This window comes from Symsagittifera roscoffensis, chromosome 7, assembly GCF_963678635.1.
Source record: "Symsagittifera roscoffensis chromosome 7, txSymRosc1.1, whole genome shotgun sequence".
Taxonomy (NCBI): domain Eukaryota; kingdom Metazoa; phylum Xenacoelomorpha; order Acoela; family Convolutidae; genus Symsagittifera; species Symsagittifera roscoffensis.
This window is the reverse complement of record NC_087068.1, coordinates 10,301,365-10,326,586: the sequence shown is the minus strand read 5'-3', so window position 1 is coordinate 10,326,586 and position 25,222 is coordinate 10,301,365. Positions and strand designations below refer to the sequence as shown.

At 35.3% G+C, this 25,222-nt stretch overlaps 4 protein-coding genes across 5 annotated transcripts in view; 1 reads left to right on the top strand and 3 right to left on the bottom strand.

Moving 5' to 3' along the window:
• The window catches only part of LOC134851253 (uncharacterized), a 425,551-nt gene that overhangs the window by 302,199 nt on the left and 98,130 nt on the right, over positions 1–25,222 (bottom strand). The window lies entirely within an intron of this gene.
• LOC134851517 (malonyl-CoA decarboxylase, mitochondrial-like) lies at positions 7,334–15,250 on the bottom strand. The gene is made up of 4 exons (XM_063867641.1): positions 14,992–15,250; positions 12,317–12,561; positions 8,422–8,662; positions 7,334–7,787 (listed from the first exon to the last, which is right to left on the bottom strand). The coding sequence occupies exons 1-4, from the start codon at positions 15,246–15,248 to the stop codon at positions 7,379–7,381; spliced, it is 1,152 nt and encodes a 383-aa protein (XP_063723711.1). The 5' UTR covers positions 15,249–15,250; the 3' UTR covers positions 7,334–7,378.
• Positions 15,808–19,055, bottom strand: LOC134851041 (nuclear transcription factor Y subunit gamma-like). The gene is made up of 2 exons (XM_063866922.1): positions 18,467–19,055; positions 15,808–16,220 (listed from the first exon to the last, which is right to left on the bottom strand). The coding sequence occupies exons 1-2, from the start codon at positions 19,020–19,022 to the stop codon at positions 15,934–15,936; spliced, it is 843 nt and encodes a 280-aa protein (XP_063722992.1). The 5' UTR covers positions 19,023–19,055; the 3' UTR covers positions 15,808–15,933.
• Positions 19,856–22,538, top strand: LOC134851667 (uncharacterized). The gene is made up of 3 exons (XM_063867849.1): positions 19,856–20,189; positions 21,721–21,944; positions 22,206–22,538. Exons 1-3 carry the CDS (start codon positions 19,978–19,980, stop codon positions 22,505–22,507), a joined length of 738 nt encoding a protein of 245 aa, XP_063723919.1. The 5' UTR covers positions 19,856–19,977; the 3' UTR covers positions 22,508–22,538.

Sequence of the window (25,222 nt, the reverse complement as noted above, 5' to 3'; positions counted from 1 at the left end):
AATACACAAAGGTTGTTTTTTTTAACAAATGTAGACATTCGATGTTGACAACTTTGGCCCGCCCTAGTCGTGCTCTTTGATGATTTTCGAAGTTGCAAATTACTTTCTGGAATCGAAACTTACGGGAACTGTTAACTTGCTACCGCTTGTCGTTGAAAGATATAGAATGCACAAGGATACAATCAAACAAAAAATACCACGGGACCATCTTTCCGATCTTTGCCAACAGTTAGGAAATACCAGAAAAAAAGTTAAAAAGCAGAAAATTAACTGGGGTGACGATAACACTCGAATGCAGAAACTCTAACGTAACCTGCTACTCAAATGAAAAGCTGTCCGGAATTGAGTTGCATTCAACTTCTCATTATCCTTTCACTACCAGTTCATTTTGTCATTGACGTTATCTCATACTATGGGCAAGTACGATTCTTCATTGATGGTATTCGGAAGCAATTCTGTGTGACCTATTTTTAGAAATTTTACATCACATCGTTGTGAAAAGAAAATCGATATACCAGTATTCTCATTTCATTGAGTAGAAATTACTCAAAAAGTTGGAATTGTGGAAAAAAGTTTGAAAGAAAAGCTCTTATGTATCGATTTGCATGACAATATATACATTGTACCGTTGATTAATATGTCTGAACACGACTGAAGTCCATTTACCAACATGAACCACAATGCAGGAAAGAGTGACTTTTACTTGTATGGGTGTAGTGTATAAATTTTAGATATAAATGGAAATTAATTCTAAAACAAAACACTTGTTTCTCCATGCCTCTTTCCTGCTTAATTTTTCAAGATCAATTCAAGTTTTATGCTATATTTCTTCTGGTTTTGAGAGTGGATTTTAACTTTTAAAATTCCCAGCGGAATAAAAAATTTACCATTTCATCCATTTTTCACAAATTGGGTTGATTCCGTCAAGAAATTGTCATTAGTATCATGTTCGTAAATCTCAAAAACCTCAAAACCATATATAAATACTTTGAAATTCGAAAATTTTCAAAAAACAAGTAAAAAGTATTCTTTTTCATTCCTTGCGTTTTATTTTCCATCAATCTGGTGGCTATGTTTATACCGTCATGCAACCTTGTTTGTGTCAACAAATCGCATTTGATATCTTTATCAGTTGACAAAAATTCAACAGTTAAAACTGGAAAATAATTCTCAAAAACTGTGAGGATGAATTACAACTCTACATTTAAACCTTTCATTTATTATAGTAACAATAATATTTGTGGTGTCTGCGATTTGCAGGTGATCTGCGAAAAACTATCTGGCCTGACTAAGCCTAGACCGTTTCGATTAACTTTCCGTGTTCCAGACTGAATTATATTGATGAGCTAAGCTCTAATTTTGGAACTCCTGGTCGTGTTTTGCATCTGGAGTCTTGCAGTACAACTATTGCAGCCCAAATCGGTCAGGCTTTGGTAGACCTCATACTATTAATTGGGTGCCAACTCATCCCTACCCACTTTGAATTAAAAGACAAAGATATAACACACGATCTGACGCTCTCAAAATAACGCCCTACCAGTATGCTATATGAAAACCAACAGCGAGAAATTATTTTTAAAAGTTTTGATTACTAAGTTCTATTGGAGACAATTCTAGACACAATAGTTTGAGTTTAAGGTTCATCCGAATTTGAAAAAAGATTTACCGTTAACAAAAAAAATCATCAGTGAGGATAAAATTGACAAGACTGCACTTATTTGGGCGGAACCTTAACTGTTTCGATGAACCTTTAAGGTGTTTGAAGTAGTCTTTCAGGTGTGAGCCGAATTGAATAGCAACATACGCTACGCGTTAAAACAAACAGATAACATGTGCACAATAATTATTCCGATTTGGCCGAACTATCACTTTTGAAACCTACATAGCTTCGAATTAACTTGTAAAACACGCTGAGCAAAAATTTGCGTCCGAATTTGCGTAACTATTTGTTTATCTATAAACCCCAGTTTTCTAGGATTTCAGTGCTTTGCATTCAAAATAAACTGGCTACAAATTTTAAGTTTTGAAAAAACTTTAGCACTTACACTTCGTGTTAGGAACAAACGCTCGTATCTTGAGTTTTTCTTCTGAGCACAACGCGTCAAGTGTGGATATCATTCTGCTCAGAAATTTTCAAAATGTGAAAAAAGACTGCCTGTATCAGACCAAGGCCTCGAATATTTCGATTGAACTTTAATTTTTTATGTGCTCAAGCTAGTTGTTATTTTTACAAAGAGTATTAGACGTAGTGAGTAGTCTTGTATAGATGACGATGATTTTTTTTGTTTGTTTTTTTTTCAGGAGAAAGTCTTAAAGTTTGTTCACGCTCAATTTTGATTTTCAGCGGCTTGACTTTTGATTTCTTTTTAAATTCCGTTTATCTCCTTTGCTTAAGCTTTTTTTGTCATTTTGAATGATTTAGGCTTTTTTGATCGGATTAGTCAGATTACTTTGAGACGTTGTAAGTGAAACATAGAATTTATGCTAACTCAGGATCGCACACTTTGTAAAAACTTTGAAATATAGTTTAAATTTTTCATGGCGACAATATTTTTCGGCATTTTTTTCGGCTTGGCTTATATTGTATCGGTTTATATGGACAAGAAAAAGTTAAGTTAGAGTGTCTGTGTTTCGAGGGTGAGGGGGTCTGAATAAATTCTAATTAGTATCTGAAAATTTTGAACTTGGTGGTTTTTCTTTTTTCTTCTTTCGGCTTAAGTGATTTCGGCATATTTTATATCGGTTTGTTGTCCTCATGTGCGTCTGTCAACCCGCAAAAAAAAATTGTGTCAGCCTGTTTGTTATGAGGTTGCGGGGACTTCATTTTTTATTAGTCTTCAAAAATTTTTCGAATTGATTTTCATCTTTTTTATGTTCCTTTATTCGTCTTTATCGGTTTCGGCCTTCATTATATCGGCTTAGTGGTGTCTTTTTGTTTCATTTGACGAGCAATAAAAAAAATTTTATTGTTGTGTTGAGGGTGAGGGGGATTTGTTAAATTTTTGTGAGTCTTAACTCTCGTTGACTTTTTTTCCGATTAAAGGGCTTCTGCTAATTTTTGGTTTTGTTACCGCTTGTTCAAGTTTCTTCCGATGCTAATTTCACTTTCGATTGCATTAAAAAAACGATGTATCGCAATTGATGCAAAACCCTGCTCGCCTCTGTGGATAAAGTAAATTAAATTCAGTTTTTTATTTTTTGACCCAGCGTTTTGGTAAGAGAGGAAAATAAAACCTCACCTTGCCCAGCAAACCTAATTTTTTGGTTTAAACATTCAAAAAGGTGCCTGAAACGTCCATTTTTGATCCGTATTTTCTTAATTTTTTATGTTAACCGGATCTCTTGATTTTTATAATTGTGCGATAGCTTTCTGTTATAGACAGAATATCAGAAGAGTTTTTAGCACGTGTTTTTGTTAATTTTGCCAGCGGTGCAGAAAATTTGATCAAAAGAAAGTCTTTGAAATTTGATTTTTTGTTAAGTCCACTGCCTTTTCTTTGATGAAAGGAAGGCTAACTTCTCTATCGAACTGCAACAGTTCAAAAGGTCCTGAAAAATTTAACTTGATTCAGTTTTCTAAAAATGAGTTAATTATATTAGGCTCTTTCCCCAAGCCCCCGCAATCGGCAATTTTAACCAGCAATGTTTCTGTTCTCCGCGTCCGACTGTTACAAAAATTGGCATGTCGACTAATTAAGCTATGACAACCAAAATTGATCAACATGCTTAACCTTGTAATACTCCTTGTTACACTAAAAAAGGATGCTTTTAAGTACTATAAAATTGATACTAAAACGTAAAGTGTGCTATCTCCAAACAAGATTTCCAATTTGTTTTTTTTTTATTACTGCTTGTATTCTCACGGGAAAAATACGGTGAAAGTTTTAGTTCTCAACCGATGCGAATACGTCTTAAGATTCTGTAACAACGCCAAAATTCCCTTTAAAGTCCTCCAGTTAATCATAGACCACCAAAAAATTCACATTTGTTACAAGGCGGGAAGGCCATGATGGTAAAAACCCAAAAATTTGATTTGGTTACAAAATTTGAAGAAAATTCACTCACATCATAGTTTTTATCCCGTGACAATTCAAGTAGAAGTTAAAAAAGCAATTTGGAAATCATGTTTATTGATAGCACGCTTTACGGGTTGGTTTTGTTTAAATTATTAACGATGTCCCATGTTATATTTTCTCGCATTTGTGAATTAGTGTTTTTATAGAATCTCTGAATGCAGGGGCTGAATACAATTTGGATTTGGACACTGGTCTCATTTGCTACTTGGATTTGGACCTTCGTCCCGACAGCTTTGTATGTTTTTTTTCTATGCGGCTACGCCCTGGTACTGTGTCATTAGGATTAAGATAGGAATTTTCAGCTGTCTCGAACTTCCGGAGAATCTGTGAAAAACGCAGTTGAAAAGGTTTCAACCTCTTGCTAATCATGCAAATCCATTGATGGAAAAAAGCTAGTCATACAATTACGTTGATGAAAAAAATTCGAGTCATACAATTTTATTAATGAAAAAAGCTTATGGTACAATTCCATTGATGGAAAAAATGCTTGTCGTACAATTTCATTGATGGAAAAATGGTTATCGTAAAATTTCATTAATGGAAAAATGCTTGTCTAAAGAACTGAAAAACGAAACTGTACGATGAGCCTTTTTCGTCAACCCGGGAAAATATTTTGTCAGTCAATACAAGTAGTGTAGCATATGATATGTACCAATATGTAAAACAGTTTGGCAAGTAGTTAAACATGTTTTACCGTCTTAACAAAATCTGGTTCATTTCGCGAAATCATGCATCTTCAGAACGGCAAGTGCAAGTGATTTCAAAATGTGCGTTGGAAAATTGTCTTATAACAAAATCTGTGTAATTTATCGAGTGCTGAGATCAATATTTCGCTTAAGATTCGGCTGATTGTACTAACGGGTTTCATATCTCTCCAGCTGTCAAATTATTTCCAAAATGCGTTGTTTAAACTATTCGGTCACCTTTAAAATCTGCATGAAAATTGTTCAGTTTCAAGGTTTGGATAGGTGTGACATCTTTCGTACACTTTTTAGATAATATTCAATCAATTGTCATATTTGGTTAAGATTTCTTGATATGGTGCTGAAAATAGGTCTTGATTATTAGAAAATGAATTCGAGTTCGAGAAAAATTTTAAAACAAGTGAGTTTGTTTTCAATCCCTTCAAAATTTCAACAATGGCGACTTTTGGTGTTTTGCTTTTCCGTTTTTTAAAGACATGGAATTCGTGTACCGCTTATTTTGAAATATTCTCAATCGTGCAGAAGTTAGAGTTAGTGCATCATGTGACTTCTGGAAAACATACATCAGCTCTTCTTGTACAAGTAGTTAAGTCACAAAATGTTCGATCTTTTCATATGGTAATTCTATTCCTTAGTATACACTAGTGGACAAAATTAAGCGCAAATTCAAGATTTATTTCGGTAAAATGCCCGTCTTCAATGTACATTTTGGACAACATTTCCTTCGAAATTCAGTAAAACTTTTACATTGACCGAGATCAAATGATCAGAGCTACCATTTATGAAAGTATCAATATTTGGTTTCAATGACTTACGTATGTAATCCGGGTCTGAAAATGCCAGTTTTCCTCATCTGCGCTAAGTTTTTACTTCGCGTGAATTAGTAACAAACGTCTGAGTTTAGTAAAAATTTCACTGATTTTCCACTTTCTCGCTGAGAATGTTTCACGATGCATGAACAAATTTTTAACTCTGCTTTTTCTTTAAAGATTTCACTACGATGTAAAACTTAGTGCAGATGAGGAAAACTGGCATTTTCAGACCCGAATTACATAGGTAAGTCATTGAACCAAATGTTGATGCTTTCATAAATGGTAGCTCTGATCATTTCATCTCGGCCAATGTAAAAGTTTTATTGAAGTTCAAAAGAAATGTTGTCCAAATGTACATTGAAAAAAGGCATTTCACAGAGTAAAATCCTGAATTTGCGCTTACTTTTGTCCACTAGTGAAATAGAGTCGTCATTTAGATCTCGTGCGAGTTGTTCTTTTTCTACGTTCTTTTACTTCCGTCCTTCATTAACTTAGTAAAAAGGTCAGTGTTAGACACAATCTTGGTATCCATAAAGACAATAGATATGGGAACCTCTCGTTTATGCGAAGTTAATTGCGATCATTTTATTCTACGCGATTACTTAATTCTTAAATGTACAGTTCATATATTGGGATTAGTTTAACAGATCATGATTTGTCAAAATTCAACTTCCAAAGTTTCAGCTCAAAAACAGATGCTATCCTGAAGCTCTATTAATTTCAAGAATTTTGAACGAATGAAGTTTTTTTTGATAAAACTAACCCAACTTGTAATAAACTTCGATTCAAAACTTGAATTGAAGCTGGTGTAATATGGAATGTTTTTCCACTGAAATGCTTACATCTTTATTGAAACCAAAAGTCAAACACTTGTTGTGGCGTCAGTTGCAATTCTGTAATTGAAGAAGGGAACAAAAACATAAAAATTTGAACAAATGGATTTTAATTGAACTCCAAAAGAGATCAGAAATCGAACATCAAAACAACAAACTTGAGCGTGTGCAAAATCCACAAAGAGCCTACCTAAATAAGATTCTTCCTTTCGTTAAACCTAACGAAAATCTTGATATAAATCGCCCGGCTTTTCTTTACTCGTAAGATTTCTATGGTAATGCGTTTTGCAAACTTTTGAACTGAAGCTCACGTTAAAGTCTAATTACAAAAGTCGAAGCTTAACTCTCAGTTTCGAAAAATTATTTCTTTTTAAAACTCTCATTTTGACCTGGATTTCTCAAAAATGATTAGATTTGGTTTAAATAAGATTGATTATATAAGATGTATTCATGGATAGCCACGTCGATGCAATTAGATTGAACCTTTGGTTGTAAGTTCCATTTCATATAATTGTCCCCAAATTGGCAATCTTTAAACTCGCTATCTTTTAAATTACTTCACTACTAATAATGACGGATGAAACATCTTTTTAAATTCAAGCTCAGGGCAACCATACAAAGTTGCTACTAAAACTCCAAACTTGTCTAGAGAAAAAACCACCCGAGCACAAACGTTCCGTCACTTTCTTTAAAATTCGGATCACGTCTTCGCGCAGCTATTTATATGGTTACGTAGCAGTATTTAGACAACCGCGTATTCAGACACGTCAGTATTTAGACAAATACTGTTTTAACCGATCAGAATCGAGACAAGGAAGAAATTAATAAAGAAATATGATTTATTTTGGATTATTTGTCTTATCTCGATTCTGATTGGTTCATACAGTATTTGTCTAAATACTGACGAGTATGAATACCCGGTTGTCTAAATACGGACGGCACTCCCATTTATATTATGCACTGTTTTTAAGAAATACACTAACATGTCCAGTATTCGTATAACTCTTCGAGTTTTCTGTTACTTTTTCATGTTCGTATCTATAATTAGCCATATATCCCAACGAATAATCCCACATTCTTTCAGAAACCAGCGGCGTATAGCCCAGTCTTCTCGTAGCAAAAGGGCAGAAAACATTGTAGAGGGATGCCCCACAACTCATGTGGAAATGCGTGACAGCATTTTTGGCTCTCAGAGGATCCTTGCTACTCTTCATTTGGGTCAAATAGTACAAGATGATTTGGTTGAATTGGGTTTGAAATGTCTTCAAAACAGTGATGTGTCTCCAGAATGAAAGAGAAGGATCGAAAACCAATGCCATGTCTTCTAAGTCAGCAGCCTCCAAATTGAGGTCAAAGAGGGGTCTAAAACATCTAAGGAGTCGTATACGTAATATCAAAGTCAGTTGGAAGGGATAGAAGAGAGCTACTGAGCGCGTTGAACAGGACAGATCGTCAAAATTAAAATAAGATAGTTTTTAGAGAACAAATCTTTGTTCACTTCAAAAACATTTCTTTAGCTTCTCAGGAACTGAAAGGTAAAAAAGAACAAAGAAGCAGAAACGTAAGCTTGGGACTTTCAGAAAAAATTAACCCTAATTTTCCAGCAGTTCAAATCAAACTGCCAATGTATGATGGGATAATTGCAATATTTTGACTGTTGCTGTCTCTGCCAACGGGTGAAATACTTGCCAAGCAAAAAAGCAATTCATACTAAATGTTTTTGGTGAATGATTACATAGAAAGGATGTCAAATTTTGTCTCCAAAACCCTTTGCCTTTTTACCTTTGAAATAAAAAGAGAAAATGCTCGGTTTTGAAAATTTGGTTGTCACAAAATTTGAACAATCGATCATTGGCCGAAAAGTATTAGACTCAAACTAATTTCAACTTCTAGTGCAATTTAGACGGTCATGATAAAGCAAGAAACACTTCATAATAAGCAAAAATACATCAAACTTAACAACTCTTGCAGAGAAAACTTTGAACTGTCTACTAACGATGATTGGCTTGATGAATTGTTGACTGATTTGAACTCTTCTTTCAGCCACTGTGCAAAACCAGGAACAGGAGACAGCGTGGAAAAAGTGTGCAATGATGGAAGGGTAGATTTGAGTTCATCTAGGGCACCGGATACAAGCTGTTTGCCCATTGGGGCTAAATTCCACTGAGGCTGGAGGTTGGTAATGGTGTAGAAAATAGCGCAAGATGCTTCGTCAGCTGATTTTGTCAACACTGACGCTGAAATTAATATCGAAATTTATCGTCAAGGAAACGCTTTTAAACCAGCTTAAAATGAGCATTAGGACAAAAATCACACACGGTCAAAAAAGGCCGAAAAGAAATGACGTGAAAACCAAAAACCGAAATAAAAAAATTATGTACCTTGTGAAAGATCCGACCTGGATTCGAACTTTTGTACTTATGTCGTTTAAGTCAATTATATGCCAAAAAATTGAACTCGAGGCGTTACCCTTAAGCTAGTCATGCTAAGTAATTTCGTATAATTTCTACTATCTGGTCGATTCAGCTACTTGAATTGATCACACCATTCTATACTAATTTGATCAATCTGTGGAAAAAACTTGAACGAAAAAAGTCTGGTCCCATAATTGCATCATCGCCATGATATAGAATGAAAGTTCAAAGAAAAAAGCAGATGAAAACTTCAGGCTAAAATTTCACAAACAATTTCATAATCGTCAGTTCTCAACAAATTGTGTGAAAATGCTAGCAATGATTCCGAGAGTCCTTGGCAAGGAGCGAAACTTTTTTGACCCATGCGATGGACATATGGTGCTTGTCTTTGACAGATTAATTATTTAGAAAAAAACAGTAAGCGTACGCAAATTTAATCTTTTCAGTTAGATTTAATCTAATTAGTTAATCCAATTTCGATTTAATCTAATTTAGCTTTTTGGCATAACAGCAAGCTGCACTTCGCAAACAATAGCACTAAAACGACGAAAAAAGCGGCTAAATAAAGTGAAATAGGTTAAAACAGAAATGAACCTCGAATTTGTAAAACTTTGCTAGGTAACAGATTCGAATCTGCGACCTCCAAATTTGGAGTCTCACGCCCTGCCCCCTCGGCCACGAACTCTCAACAGCCAACAAACACTAGTCACGAACAAAGCAGCTACATATGCTTAAAAATTGCCATAGCCATGCAGCAAAAAGGGCACCAAATATAGATAGACACAAATTTTGCATATAACAATTTGGAATATAATAAATCCTAATTATTATATGCAAAATTTGTGTCTATCTATATTTGGAAAGCATAAGACCTAAAGCATTAAACCTAATTACATATAAATTATGCATTATGCAACATTTGCTACTTAGGTTAGAAAAAAAGAATAGTGGTACTATTACACTCCGCTCACTAAAGTTCGCTAGTTTAAAACAAGAGTTTCATTAAAGGGGAATTTGAAAGGCCATGCTGAAAATGATTCCGAAAGTCCTTGACGATTGGGGATATGCTTGTATGCTCATTCAATGAAAACGTCGTACTCAATTTTCACGGATTAATTATTAACACAGAAGCGAAGCTGTACTTCGCACACACAAGTAAAAATGCCACTTTTGAAACGTTCAATGCCACGAGCTTAACTTTTTTTTTCAAGCACAAGCACTTTTTCTACTAAAAACAATAGCTTTTGATATTTATTTTGACAACGAATGTACAGAGAGCCAACAGACTATTAGAAAAAATGCAATAAACGCAAAGAGCCAATAAAAAAAATAAACGCAAAACGCTTTTTGAATTTCTAGAAAAAATTATCTTTGACACTTTTTCATAAAATTGACCCAATACAGGTGAACTGGATAAATAGGTCATTCTTTTATTGCTCTGAGAAACCTGAAAAAAAATCCACTTTAGAAACTTGAAGTCGGTCATATTTTCCGCGACCTCTACACTCGATAAAAAATTTGTCTTCGTTAAACAAAGAAAATGAACTGAACTTGAAAAAAAAAACAATAACTTGAATCAAGACTTTATGGAAAAAATATCACGACCTAAATTAAAATATTCACTACGTTCAAAGACTCAAATAAAAAAACTACTAAAATCGAAAGTCAGACCGCTAACATCTTGTAAGAGTGAAACATAATTTTCATTATGTAACGCAGAGGCGAAGCTGCGCTTCGAAAACATTTGCGAGAACATGACCAAAAAGAAGCTCTATCAAGTGAATTAAGAAAAAGTAAACATAAGCCTCGAATTAGCAAAAACTCGGCTACCAGTAAGATTCGAATCTGCGACCTACTGCAATCAAGAGATTTTGAGTCTCAGGCACTATCCACTTAGCCATGCAAGCTTAACAACCGGCAAACACTAGTCACGAATAAAGCAGCTACATATGCTAATAAGATGCCAAGCTCTTCAGCAAAAGTGGCACCTAATAAAAATAGACTAAATTATGCAAGTAATAACTTGGAATATAACAAACTGAAGGCATCCACTTTAACTTTGCATGTAACAAATCGCAAAGCATAGAGCAAATTTTTTATAAATTATGCATTTCAAAACATTGCGAGATATATTGAGTTAAAAAAATTTCTGAACTCGAGTTTTCATTCTTGTTATCTTGTTTGAAAAAATCATTTTTTTGGTTCATTTGATGAATTAAAATGCATCAACTGTGTTAACTTATTTTGCTACTAGAGAAATCGATTTCGATATCCATTTTGACAACAAAAGTACATAGAGCCAACAGATAATTAGAAAAGAGCCAATGAACATTCGAATCACGGCTGAAAGGGATTTAATATGATATATCACTCAGCCCTGTCCGAGGATTATTTGTGGTAGCTGATTTTGCGTGGAAAAAAAACACTAAAACACACCCGAAGACAAAATTCGTCCCCATTTTTAATGGTCAGAACAACAACTATTCGGGTAATCAATTAAACCTATAATTTCAACACAGAGACAAAGTTGCCCTTCGCATACACAAGCAAAAATATGACCGACAACGCTAGTCAACAAAATTTCTTAAGTGACGCAAGCCAATTATGACGCATTAGCAGTACCAGTCAATTTGAAAAAAAATTACCAACTAACATGCCTCAATTTATAAAGCGGAAGCACTTTAACTAGTATACGAAAAAGTTCATTGAAAAATTCGACCCTGATCATGTTCGAACCCTCTTATTTTGCTGCTGGTCTCGTTCCCTATCTCTACGCTACAGAACCATGATACGTTGAAGCTAAAATGATATTTGTAATATAATAGTCTGTGTTAATATCCATTGCATTGGCTGTACTTAAGAGCTGGATCAAAATGAACACTTTCAAAATGAGCACATTTTGTCGCAACAATATTTGCGACTTAGGTTGGAAAAAAAAGAAAGTTCATACTATAACACAAGCTATGCTTGTGTAAATAGTTCCAGAAAGGTAAGAAAAAATTTGATTAAATTCTTCAAAAAAATCATAGATCGAAATGAATATATATTTTCAATTCAGCCGAAAATTCCTAGAACTCAAGTTCCTGCACCAAAATGACTTAGAAAAAAGTCGTTCAAATAACAAGATTAGTCCGTAAAACGCAGCAAATTTTGAATTTGCATAAAGTGAATATCCTGACCGGACTCCAACCCTGGATTTTGTTTGCCTAGAGCACTGATGTTACCTGTGCGCCAAATATGTAGCCTCAGATTTCTATCTCGAATTAAATATAAATGAAGCTATCAAACAATTCAGAGATTTCTTAGACAAACTTAGCTTGAAAAAAAAACGTCTTCCGGTTTGATAACAGTTACTGAACTCTAGCGCAATACCATTGAACTTAGTTGGACAAATGTTGAACAATGAACAAGTAGGCAAACCTAGGGAGCGAAGAAATTAAATTAATTGGTTGTCAGAAATATTCCTTTTCTGCTTACCTGATTTATCATTTAGAATTTTGTTCAAGTCGTAATTCGAATTCAGTTCAAATTTAACGTTATCTTCATCCACTTCTTCAATCTGCTGCAGGGATCCAGCAACGGATGACGTCAGAGCCACATGCACACAAGCAAGAGGTAGATTGGGTAGATCCTCGTGCACAAGTGAGAACACTCTTCTGTTGTCTGGATCGAACCGGAATTTGGCACTGGCGAGACTCGAAACAGGGTGTACTGCTTCTTTACTATAAAAAATAAAAACATGTACAAAGATATTTTAAAGCTTTTTTCAGCATGCAACATTACTCATGATTTACTCGAATTCAATAAAAAATTACTCTCAACTTCCTCGCTCAATAAAAAGAGGGCCCCTTTGAAAAAAAAATTTGAACTTGAAGCAATTAGTTACTTTTAAACTTATCAAATTGATCGAATTTGGATGATGAACATTAGGCTTTTTGGTACAAACTCATATTTCTGTTGTTAGTTATGAACTAAGGTTTTGAAAAATTATCAATTTTTTTGTGTTAACTATTGACATCAGAAAACTTCGATTGGACAATTTATGTGATCATTTTTTTTCGATTAGCATACGCTAACTAAAAGCATACGCAACAATTACAATATTAAAGAAAAAATTAGGCTGATGAAGCCATAATTCATTTCCAGCTATTTAGTGTGAAGGAACTGAGAAAACTTCGAAGCAACTATGGCGTTGGTTTTATTTTTATAGCTGATTTTGACTACCTCAAGGAAAGGTCGTGGAGGGGTCAATTGTGGTATATTCAAACCTTATTGATCGTGGGTGGGATTCTCAAAAAATCAAAAAAAAATTCAGTGCTGAGACAACCTGGTCCTTTTTTTGTACTTTTCACGCATGTTTTTTTCATTTAATCGCGCTTTCAAAAAAACTTCAAATTTGATCAAAATTGTTTTAAAAAACTTAAATATTTTTAATAGATTTTTTTTCAATGTGAAGTTTTTAAGTTAATAACTTTAGCTTAATCAAAACTTTATCCAAAAACTTACTCATTATACAGAATCACTTTTTGAAACAATGTTTGCAATTTTCGCTGTCTAATTTCTTGTTATTAAGAGTCGACGAACGTAGTTCAGACTCTCATATAGATCTGGATGATTTTTTTTTCAGGAAAATACTTCAAATTTTTTCAAGCTCATATTTAATTTTTCGCGGTTTCATTTCTGATTTCTTTGAAGTTCCATTCATTTTCTTGGTTAAAACGAAGGCAAACTCCACTATCCAACAGCAAAATTGTAAAAGTCACGAAAAACGTGATCAACTTCTATTTTTGAAAATGGAAATTAATTATCAGATTTCCCAGCAAAAAAAACTTACTTTTTGATCCAGTTTTGTCAAATAGGGTTAATTTAATCTTAATAAGGTCAATCAGAAATTGTTCTAGAAATTCAAGGAGCTTTAATGTCATCTGTTTGTTTTTTGTTTGAAATTCGAAACTTAAGATTTTCCAACTATCTGTTGGCTGTCTTCTGAAAAAATGATTGACATATGTAAAAAAAAAGCGATGAACATAGTTCAAAATTCTAATTTAGTCTTGAAAAAAGAAAAAAAATCAGAGCAGTTTTCGTCGATCTTTTTTCAAACATTTTTAAAATCCAACAACGACCAGTAGAGAATTATTATATTATCACAAATGGCCCGTACGAGCTCTCTTGTGGCAGTAATACCATGTTCGTGTTAGAAAGATAAAACGTGGAAAAGTAAAATACATAAGCTCAAGGAACCCCAAAAAAATTCCATCTTTTTTGAACATTATTCAACTTTCAAATTTAGAGGAAAACACCACGTTCAAGCATTCTAAATTTCATCATTTACAAACCTTCTGACACTGAAAAAAAAAATTACTTTAGACTGTTTCCAATATTTTCTTTCGAAACAATCAGTCTTTTATTCCCTTTGGAATATAACTTCTTCAGTGCATAATGAACGCATTGTGATAGTCAACAAATGGTATACAATAACATAGCCAACACACAGTTGGAAAAAAGTCAATGAGCTCAAGTAAACCGAAAAAAAACTTTCGAATTTGCAAGAAAAAAATATGGCTTTAGAGGTCTTGGAATTTCTAGAAAAACTTACGACTAACACTTTTTTGATAGAATTAACCAAATTTAAGAAAACTAGATCAAATTCCATTTTCGAAGGCAAATTCCATTTTCGAAGGTAGAAGTCGATCACGTTTTAAGTGACCTTTACAATTTTACTGTTCGATAGTGGAGTTTGCCTTACTTTTAACAAAGGAAATAAACCCAAAAATCAAACCTCAGAAAAAAAAATTAAGCCTGAACAAATCTAAGACTTTTCCGAATAAAAACTTAGAAAAAAATCATCGCTTCATACTATGAGTGTCTGAACTATGTTCAATGACTCTTGAATTCCAGGTTAAAAAAATCTTTTGTTATAAGAAAAAGGTATAGTTATGCAAACTAAGGTATATGGTTGGTTTATAGGTTACACATCAGACTCACTCCACTTACAACTGAGGCCGAACCACGGTTACTAATTTTTCAGAAAAACAAATGTCACTTCAGCTATCCCCAAAAGTTTATCAAACTTCCGGTCGTGCATTTAAATTAGTGAAAAAACTTTCGAAAGACCTCAAGTCACATACAAACAGGTAATTTATAGAACTCACCGTGTAATTGTCTCAATCATCTGCGCAGGACTGAGATCCCAGGAAACATTCACTACTTTAAGCTTACTCGGATCAGAAAAACTATACTGAATATCTTTCAAAACAGGACGAATAACCTCCTCATTCTCAGTTGAAGCGGCTTTTGAGTATTCTTTAATAAGCTTCTTTAAATTATGACTCAATCGAACATTTTTCAAACATGTTGATACAACTTGTGCACCTCTTTTAGAGAAATTTATAACTCTGGTATTATTCATATCTGAAAAACAGTTCAGGGATCAAATAAAATCATTGCAAGCTGCAAGAAAAAACCGTCTTTTATCAAACACTTGGGAAAATCAGGTCAACCATGCTGTGAGATCATTTTTGTAGGTAGGAGCAAGATTTCCCTTTCGAGAAAAAAAAGGTTAAATTATATCTGCGCAAAGGAATTATTAGCTCAATTCAAAGATGATCAAATTGCAGCACCGTTCAATTCGACCAAATGAGAGACTGTATCACTCGCAAAAGTTTGCTTTATTGCTTAGTTCAGCTTTCATTGCCAATTTCCTGAAGCTTAATTTCAACCCACACTGACCAGTAAAAAACAAATCAGCTAAAATCAATTATCAATTTTTCTACATTAAATAAAAATAGAGATAGAAAAAGAAATTACATTCTGAAAACCAGCCACTTGAATCAGCAAGATGAATTTCAAAATATATTAACCCATGTACGAACTAATTTAGAAAAACTACAGAACAATTACAGCCAACAGTGATCAAACAGTGAGATTTGACTGGGTCAAGATTTTAAACAGCAAATTAAAAACTCGCCTATAGCTAGAATTCCAAGCCAAGTAGAGTCATATTATTAGTTTTTGGATAAATCTTGTTTTTTTTTCAGAGAAGCATTCAAATCCGCTACTTTAACTTCAAGACCAATCCGAAGGCATTATTCTTTCTACATATCAGAGCCTTCTTGGCAGTAAAAGTTTGTAGAGCCTCCTTGCGTCTGCATCATCATTTGACCTTGACCCCCGTCCTGACTTGACCCCATATGCTGCATCTGGTTTTGAACTCCCGCTGATGAATCTTCGAGTTCAGAGGAGCCATTTGAGTTGTTCTGGTACATGACTTGACTCATTGGGATTTGTAACAGCTGTTGGTTGTTGTTGACAAGTTGAGTGACGTCATTATTTGTTCCATTCTGCCCTTCTTCTGAAGTGTTGATTAGTATTTGTTGGCCTCCTGGAACATAGTTTAGTGAACTTTTTGACGCTTCCAGCTACAAGATCAGGTATTTGTAAGACATTTTAAGTTACAAGAGTTGTCGGTTGCTGTGAATGTAGGACAGAATGTTCTGACCACAGTTGTCATAGCTAACGAAATCAAAATTTTAAAACATAAGTAATTTAAAAAAGCTCTTAAAAAAAGTTGAAGGCAATAAAGCTGCAGCTGATTCAGCTTGAAATTATAAAATTTTTGGAGTATATTAATCAAGTAATTTTGCTTTGGAATTCGAAATGTTTCACCATAGAAAATTATACATTTTTTGCTTCGAGAATAGAAAATATCAAGCTCTTCAGCAAATTTGAGTCTGAAGAGCTTAAACGATACCTGACTCATCGATGTTGTCACAACTGGAAGAAAAAAATCCACCCAACGTCATAGTTCCGCACCAATCTAGCGAGAGTGGCAAACCAATAATTTTACACAGGCGAAGCAGAGCTCCGTAGCACTTGAAATACGTTAACAACTGTTACTTTCAGAAATTAGACAAAGAAGAAAAAATAAATTAACTGAAAGTAGTATTCAGAATGAATATCAACCTTTTTCTTCCACTTTTATGATTAATGAAGGCTCAGTTTGAAGCAAGGAAAATAAGATTTTTCACAAAAACAAGCAATCAGATAAACAATATTTTAAGACCTTATCCTCCCCATTCATTGATTTTTTTTCTAATTACGAGAAGCACGAAAAAATATTGTGATAGCAACGAATTTTTTTACACAGAGGCAAAGCTGCATATTCTCAAATATATGCGAAAAGGCCGCAAAATGAGCTTTCAAATGCACAAACACAACTTGTCGACAAACGCACGCTTTTTCGTTCATAAAAAAATTGCATGCAATTATTTGGAAGGTAATTAACTAAAAGCAACCCAACTAAATTGGAAAGTATAAAAACACCAAAAACACCAGTAAATTTCGTATGTATGTGGCTTGGCTTGCGCACATGATTTTTTCCCAATTTTCCGCCGGCCAGTTGACTTATTTTACCTATTGAACAAATCAATGAAAAACTATACTGACTGACATACAATCCAAAATAAATAAACTGGTTTTCAAATTACCGATCAACTTTTGTTCAAAAACAGCAGTTCAGTAAGATAAAATGGTTCGAAACGTCTACCACAAGTTAAAATCAGCCACGAATGAAGTTTCGGCTCCCACCAAGATCATGTCTGTTTATTTTTCAGCAGCGTTGGTAAACAATATTAGCCAGCCAAATGAAAAAATTTCAAAACATCTTTGAATTTGACATCAATATTTCTCACAACACTTGCGCTACAACTCAACAACAGCATTGCAGGTTAGTGACCACAAATTGAGACAAGTCGATACAACTATGTGCAAAACTTAAGAAAAAATTCAAAGAAAAACTAACTTTGTATAAACTTATTCTTTGTAACTAAAAAAGAAATGAAAGAAAATGAAACAAAACTCTTTTTGAAATAAGTTGAAATAATTTTAAAATTATTGAAACATAAATCTCGAACAATTACCCATACATGCAACAGCATGTAAACAGACAAAAACTAGATCTTTTCTTGCCAATCGCAACGAATTTCATTGAACGTAAAATTTTAGGCTGAAAACGCCACACTATAAAAGAGCTGACAATTTAAATGAAAAATAAGCCGATACAAATTGAACGGAAAACACTAATTCTAAATTAAAATATGACTTTTTTCCAAAATTAAGTTAGCATGCATTGAGCTCCGCTTAGTCTTATTTGTGAGGCCCTAACTCTACTAGATGATACTGCTGGAATTTATATTTTCTACAGAAAAAGGAAAATTAGCCGACAAAAATTGGAATAGAAACAACAAAACCGAAAAATCAAACATTTTTAAAGAAAAATTTCATTCAAAAGTGTTTAAAATGAACCAAGTAATCAAATGAACCATGCAATATGAACCTCATGCACGTTTCTTACAAACTTGTAGGAAAATTGTTAACGGAAAAAGAAGCTGAACGTTTTTATGAAATTTTTATGAAAGTTTTTAACGGGAAAAAGTCTTGTGCCCTATTTAAATTACACTGGCTCACAAAGAAACATATACAGAAACACCACAAAGCGCTTAAACTGAGAATATTGATGCTCATTGCCAAAAAAATAAGTACAGCAACCCGCACCAAATAGCACTTCAACTTTGGATTGCTCGTCTCCAGACTATTTTCAACGAAAAAAACTTTGCAAATAAAAGTTACCGAAATTTAGAGTGATCGGCTGTCCACCACTAGATCCATTCAAGGCAGAGGCAGGCAGCTGCACCAGATATTGCACTTGGTCTCCTCCTGTTATATTAGTTCCTTTCGTTTTCTGTGTTGCTTTTATCTCATCTCTAGGCACGATGTCGATCAAAAAGTCAAACATGTCATACTTGGACACTGCCATAGCTACATCAGTTTTCTGAAGAGTTCTTCTTTTACTTTCTTCTGTGTGTATCCACGCCCTTGTTGTTAATTCAGCTACAAACAGCTCACACGCTTTGGCAAAAATAATCGGAGCTTCGGCTGAAATCATTTTAACATCTTCGTCCAGCTTCATGATTTTCTTGATTCTGGCCAAAGGCAGTTCTTGTACTTTGAATTCAGTGTTTGGGTTTAAATTGACACAATCTTCCATACATCGCTGCCAGAAAGTGTCCAGTAGCTGTTGGCCTTCGTTTGTGGGTTCGTCCAGGAGGGTTCCGGTGTTGTCCAGTCCAGCTTCGGTTTTGATGAAGGACCCGGAACTAGTATCATTCATGTTCACTCCAAACATGGATACTAGATTATAAATTGAACTTAGTGCATCGAGTCTGAAAAGTTGAACCAAAATTGCAATTGTTAACTACGCGTTTTATTTTGACTACGGACGTTTTAAAAAAATCCGCAACAGAATCTGATTACCAAGTAGCGCACATTGTTGATAATTTTGAAAGTAAAAACGTTTCCCAATATTTGAAGTAATAATTTTGGGCACCAAAACCTTGTTCACAATTATTCAACATGTATTTAGTCAGTTACAAAAAATGTTTTAAAAAATCACTCATTAAGAAACGCTCAATTTCATCCACTCAGACAAATCACTCAAGGATAAAGTCTGAATAACGAATATAATCAGACGGCTTTTTCTCTTGGAAACTTTTTTTTGAAACCTGAGGTTTGAGTTTTTGAAACCCGGATATTGCACTTAAAAGGTACTTCACCATGGCACACTTAACCAGATTATTTTTTATACAATTATTGGAGGGAGGGGCACCTTTCGAAAATCCTTTCTGCCTTGGTGAGGAAGTCGGAACAAACACACATAATCGTCAATAAAATTTATGCTTAGTTTTGATTATTGCTCGCAATACTCTGAGAACTGGCTTTGATTTCAGATAATCTTTCTGCTTGAAACCAAAAACAATGCGATTTTAAGAACTTTTTGAAATCTTTAATTAACGTGTAAATCATTCCGGTCTTCATAACAGATCTTGTGATAATGTACTGTCTACATGTACTTCTGTCTATGGTTAGTTTTGATGAGAAAATAAATTGAATTTGATTTAGCTTGATTCTACTTGAGTACTCAAGTGATTTTAAAATCTACTCTATCGCGTTCATTGTAATTTTCTGGCCAGCAAAATCCAATCGAACGAACATTTTCTGCTGAGATATGCAAAGAAAACTGAATTAAACATTGAAGCTATCTTTTATTTGACACACAAAACGTCGAAAAAAATCGAACCAAAATGGCCGATAGTTTAACTTTCATAAACTCATTGAGAGAAAAGTCGAAAGAGTTAGAACTGGAATGGAACACATTTTCGCGCCAGATTTTCCACTTTCTGAAGAGTCTGCAACTTCAACAACACTACATGGGTGGATCACCTACATACTTCAAATGTGTGGATGATGTAGCAAGATTCCAAGACTCATATCTGACAGACGGATCTTCAGAAAGGCAAGCTTAAACTTATTCACATCATAGCCATAGTCAATATTCCTTAGTCGATATTCACTGAGTTCAGAAGACAAACAAAAACAAGTTTTAAATTTTCTTTTACAATCAAATTAATCACAAAACGTTCATTATATGATAACACTTAGTAATCACAAGCGCAATTAAAGATCGATTGCGCATGCAACTCATACTATTCTGATAAAATTGTTTTCACATGAAGAAAACCGCAGGGCCCATTTTTCTTTTAAAAAACTACAAACTTTTTAATCAGGGGTATAACGTCTGAAAACACAGTTTATTTTCAAACCAAAAATGAACCACTGTATAAAAAATTTATTTAACCGTCGTTCCTAAACTCTTTTGGGCTGAGTAGACTAACTTTGATTTCTTTCTTGCCACAATTGACTCGGTAATTTTGCGTAACTTCTAAACAAACTAATCGAACGAAAACATTCTTTTTCTAGTTGTTAAAAATTTAGCAAAATTTGTCTTCGTCTAATTTAGCCAGACATTAACCCAACTTGAGGAAACCTAACTTTATGAGTTTTGTTCGATTTGTCCGAATAAATTAAACCAGCGTTGTATTTTTCGTGTAATTTGTTGAACTTAATTTTAATTGTATCGCCGTAATTGAAAATCTCGTATATCTATTCTAAGATTCAAAAAATTCTCACATTGAATCTTTTTGTTTCGAGGAAGTTTTGTTCCTGTATATAAAGGTAATTGAAGTTATTGGGACAGCGCCCGTGATGTCGGCCTTTAACACGTAAACCATGGGTTTGAATCCCAGTTCAATCATTGTTGGAAGGGTTGAAGTGTCATCAGCCTCCTCAAGTGTGACCCGGCTACCGCAAAAAGCATGACATCGAAATTCCCCAAAAAGGCAAGGCCTAAGAGAGAATGAAAAAAGAAAGACCAAAAAGCAAATAAAGACGAAACAAGGATAGCCAGTTGCTGTGCAATTAGCACAGAATATTCCAGCCAAACTACAGGGGCTTTTTTCAAATGGTGTGGTCTTTTGAATTTGACGGGTGAGAGAATCTGAACGAAAGCCTAGATCTTTGATGATAAAAAGTAAGGATATTTGACATTATTTTTCCAAAATAAAGACAAAATTTATTAAAAACAAAAAATTTCTTAAACTTTTATTCCCAAGACTCTTAAAAATACTCGATAAATAATTTCACTTTTAAATAAAAGTTAGTTTTAAAAGTTTCAAAATAACCAAACTAATTATTATAAGCATATTACAAACCTGGGCGCTCGCTTTATTTGCTTGAAATTAGACAAAAAATATTCAAAACACCGATTTTTCTCGAAACTGGGATTTTTTTAATGTCACGACAAAAAATTCTTTTATTTGATATATCACTCGACCCACTCCGATGATTATTTGTCGTACCTTATATGCCAGGAAAAAAAACTAATACACACCCGAATACAAAGTTCCTCCCCATTTTCAATGGTCGGAACAATGAGGAACACTTATGGGAACTGAAAGGCTTTATTTATCGGCTTTTGTTACTCGCAGAGTTCTGGTGCAGCAGTGGCTTCACCTTTATTCCCGAATTGCTACATGTGCGCATGAATTGTTGGATGGTCTCACAGCCCATGAAAAGAAGGAACTCCAGGACAAGTTCGTGTCACTGTCCCGAATGACATCACCGTATGACTCTGTTGTGGAGTTGTCGCGACTCAATCATCTGCACCTAACTGAGCAAGAACAGAGGAGTATGGGAGGCATTGTCAATTTGCGTAAGATACTGTTAACCTTGTCTTGAATTCATATCATGATCTTGAAATTTTTTTAAAGGGCAAGCTGTTCATCGCCCATTAAGCTTGATCAAAATGCTTCCAACTATTAGAAAACAAAAATTGCTTTGTTCAGCGAAATTTCAGCAGAGCACTGGATTAGAAGCCAGGATATGCAGAGCAAATCAATTGGTTTACTATTTCTTGCTTTCATAGTAAGTCGCATAATTATATTTTCTAGAAATTTTCCTGTTTGTATTTTAGTGCCTGAACTACTAAAAACAATAAAGGACATTCTATTTGAGCTTCAGTTCGTTCGAAGTGCCCAGCTTAGTGTTCACCTGAGCCAATCGCAACAGTCGAAGCTAATAGTGGATCAAGTCCTTCATCCAGCGAGCCCTCCGGAGGGATTATGGTCACCTCAATTGCAGAACACAAACACAGCATCATTCAACAGTGTGGCAGAGGCCGAGTTTGCAGATCGCACTGATTTCTATCACAAGAACCAGTCTCATCACAGAGGACTTCCATTTGATCAATGGAAATTACATTATTTGAAAATTTAAAGGTATCACATACTCAGTTTAAAAACATCGAGGTCATGATAAATCTATTTTAATAAAATCTTATAAAAAAAAACTTCAAATATTTACAAAAGACTAGCTTTTTTTAAAAAAAATCAGTATGACTAGAGGTCCTAATGCTGATCAGTGAATGCGACATAAAACACCACTAGGCAAATTTGGTCGCTCGCAATTTTAGCAATTGAACATCTGTCAATTCCGATTTAAAAAATATTTCAAGCTATACGTTTGAGAACATATTTTCATTAAATAGAGACGAATATTAGGGAGGGCCGACTCTGCCTCTTCGAGAGTTCAATGTACATTTTAGACCTTTACTTCGAAATTCAGTAAAATTTTACATTGACCAAGGGCACATGATCAGAGCTACCATCTTTGAAAGTATCAATATTTGGTTTCAATGACTTACCAACTAATCTGGGTCTGAAAATGTCAGTTTTCCTCATCTGCACTAAGTTTTGCATCGTAGTGAAGTCTTTCTTGATTAAGCGGAGTAGAAAAATTCTTCATGCGACGCGAAACATTTTCAGAGAGAAAATGGAAACAATCAGTTTGAAAACTACTGATTTCAAATGTTTCTTACTTTTTCACGCGAAGAATAAACAACTAAATGCAGATGAGGAAACTGGCATTTTCAGATCCGGATTAAATTAGTAAGTCATTCAAACCAAATATTGATACTTTCATACATGGTAGCTCGGATCATTTGCTCTCGGTCAATGTAAAAATTTAAATGAATATCGAAGGAAATGTTGTCCAAAGTGTACATTGAAAACAGGCACTTTTCAGAGTAAATTCCTGATACTGCGCTTAAATACGTCAAAGTGTCTACATGTGTGAATCTGTGCGCGCGTACAAAGAAAATATCATCACATTTAAACTTTTCTAGCGCTTAAACTCAACTCGCCCATATCTGACGAGTTTGTTTTACCAAGTACTTTTCTGAGTAACAAAATTTCTGTTTGTTGAACAAAAAAGAAGTGGCAATTTTTGTACTTGCCTATGAATAAAAAGTCTCAAAGGTTCGACTGAAACCGTACTTGTTCCAAAGAATTTGAATAGGACGCGACACTTCGAAGCAAAGTTGCAAAACCGCTTAGAGTCTTGGATTTGATAAAAAAGAACCTTCCAGAATGCCTCAAGCATTCCAGAAAAACGTTAGTACATCAAGCTTGATTTTAGAGTCAGGTCAAGTTCTTGGGAACAATAACTGTTTCAGGTGATGAGTTGATCAAGGGTGAATCTTGGTGACTCTAATTCATAGGCAAATACAAAAAATTAATTAAAAAACTAATATAAAAATGATATTCAAATTAATAACAGAAATTGAAATTTACAGAAACTCTCAAAAGAAAAAGTAGCACCGTTGGATACTGACGCGATAATATAAAAAGTAGAAGCCAACTAAACTTAAATACAGAACTTAAAAGGAACAAAGGAGCACCAGAATTGGGAAGGCAAAAAAAAAAAAAAAAAAACGTAATAAACTGCACAAGACTAGATGGCCCGGCTGACAATCATAGTGGCGTTTCCTCTCATGAGGCACACTGAGAGGCTCTGGAGAAGGCGAACTGGGGCAACACGAGCGTCACGTGAACCAGAACGTCTGGCATCAGCGAGGATAGCAACTGACTTGAGGGTTTTGATAGCTAAAGCGGACCAACCCCCGAGCGTTTCGACTGCTAACGGGAAAAAAACTGATTCCTTGTTCCTCACAGTTTTTCTCGTGTTTCGAAAATTTGCGGTCCTCAGCAACTTCCAGGGACGCCCCGGGGGTCTCCGCCGCACGAGAGAGAAGAGATAACTGCAGCGGGGATGTCACGGTGACGTCGAGAGCAGCTGGGCGACCAGCGCTCCAAGTAGGGATAAAAATATCGCCGGGTTTGGACCGTTCTCCAGGGATGAGGTTCCGTTGCTCCTTGATGGGGGCTAAAGAGGCTGCCGAGGTAGCATTGAAAATAATGTCCCGTAGCCTGTCGTGACGGGAGATCCGGCCACCACTCCCCCCACAAGCGACAGCGTGGTCCCCGAGGACGTCCAGAATGCCAGACGGACACGCGGGGCACCTACGAGCAGACGCGAACACAGGAAGACCAAGGCGGTATCTGACAGCAGCTTGGAACTCAGCAGGTAGCAGGTGCAGGCCAAGACCTTTAATGGGGACTGCGGTAAGCCAAGCGCCGGCGTAAGGCAGAGAGAGCGACTGAAGACGAGCTTGCTCGCGGGAATCGGGAAGAGACGAGAAGAAAGCGTTGTAGGTGGCCTTATCGAGTTTCTCTTGGAAAGCTTCTTGAGTAAAACCGGGAGTGTTAACGCTTCCAGACTGTTCACGGAAGTCGTTCGAGGCACGCAGGAACTCCGGCGTATCAGTGATGTCGCATTCGGTAAGAAACGAGACCAAATGAGCTGACTGACACGAAGACCCTAGGAAGGCAGGGATGTGTTGGTCGCGAGCTTGCCGGATGCCAAGTCCGCCATCTTTGATAGGCAGGGAAGACTGGGACCAGGCAAGATCAGGAACAGGTGAGCCAACTATGACAGAAAGAGCATCGCGGAGGAGTTCATCAAAAACTTGCAGGGAAGCTGCGACAGGCTGAGAGGGCGGCTGAGTGCGAAGAGAGTACGTCAGCTTGGGAGCAGCAAGGCAAGTGCGAGTGATGCCAAGTGAGAGCTGGGGGTCATCAAGAAGAGGTAACT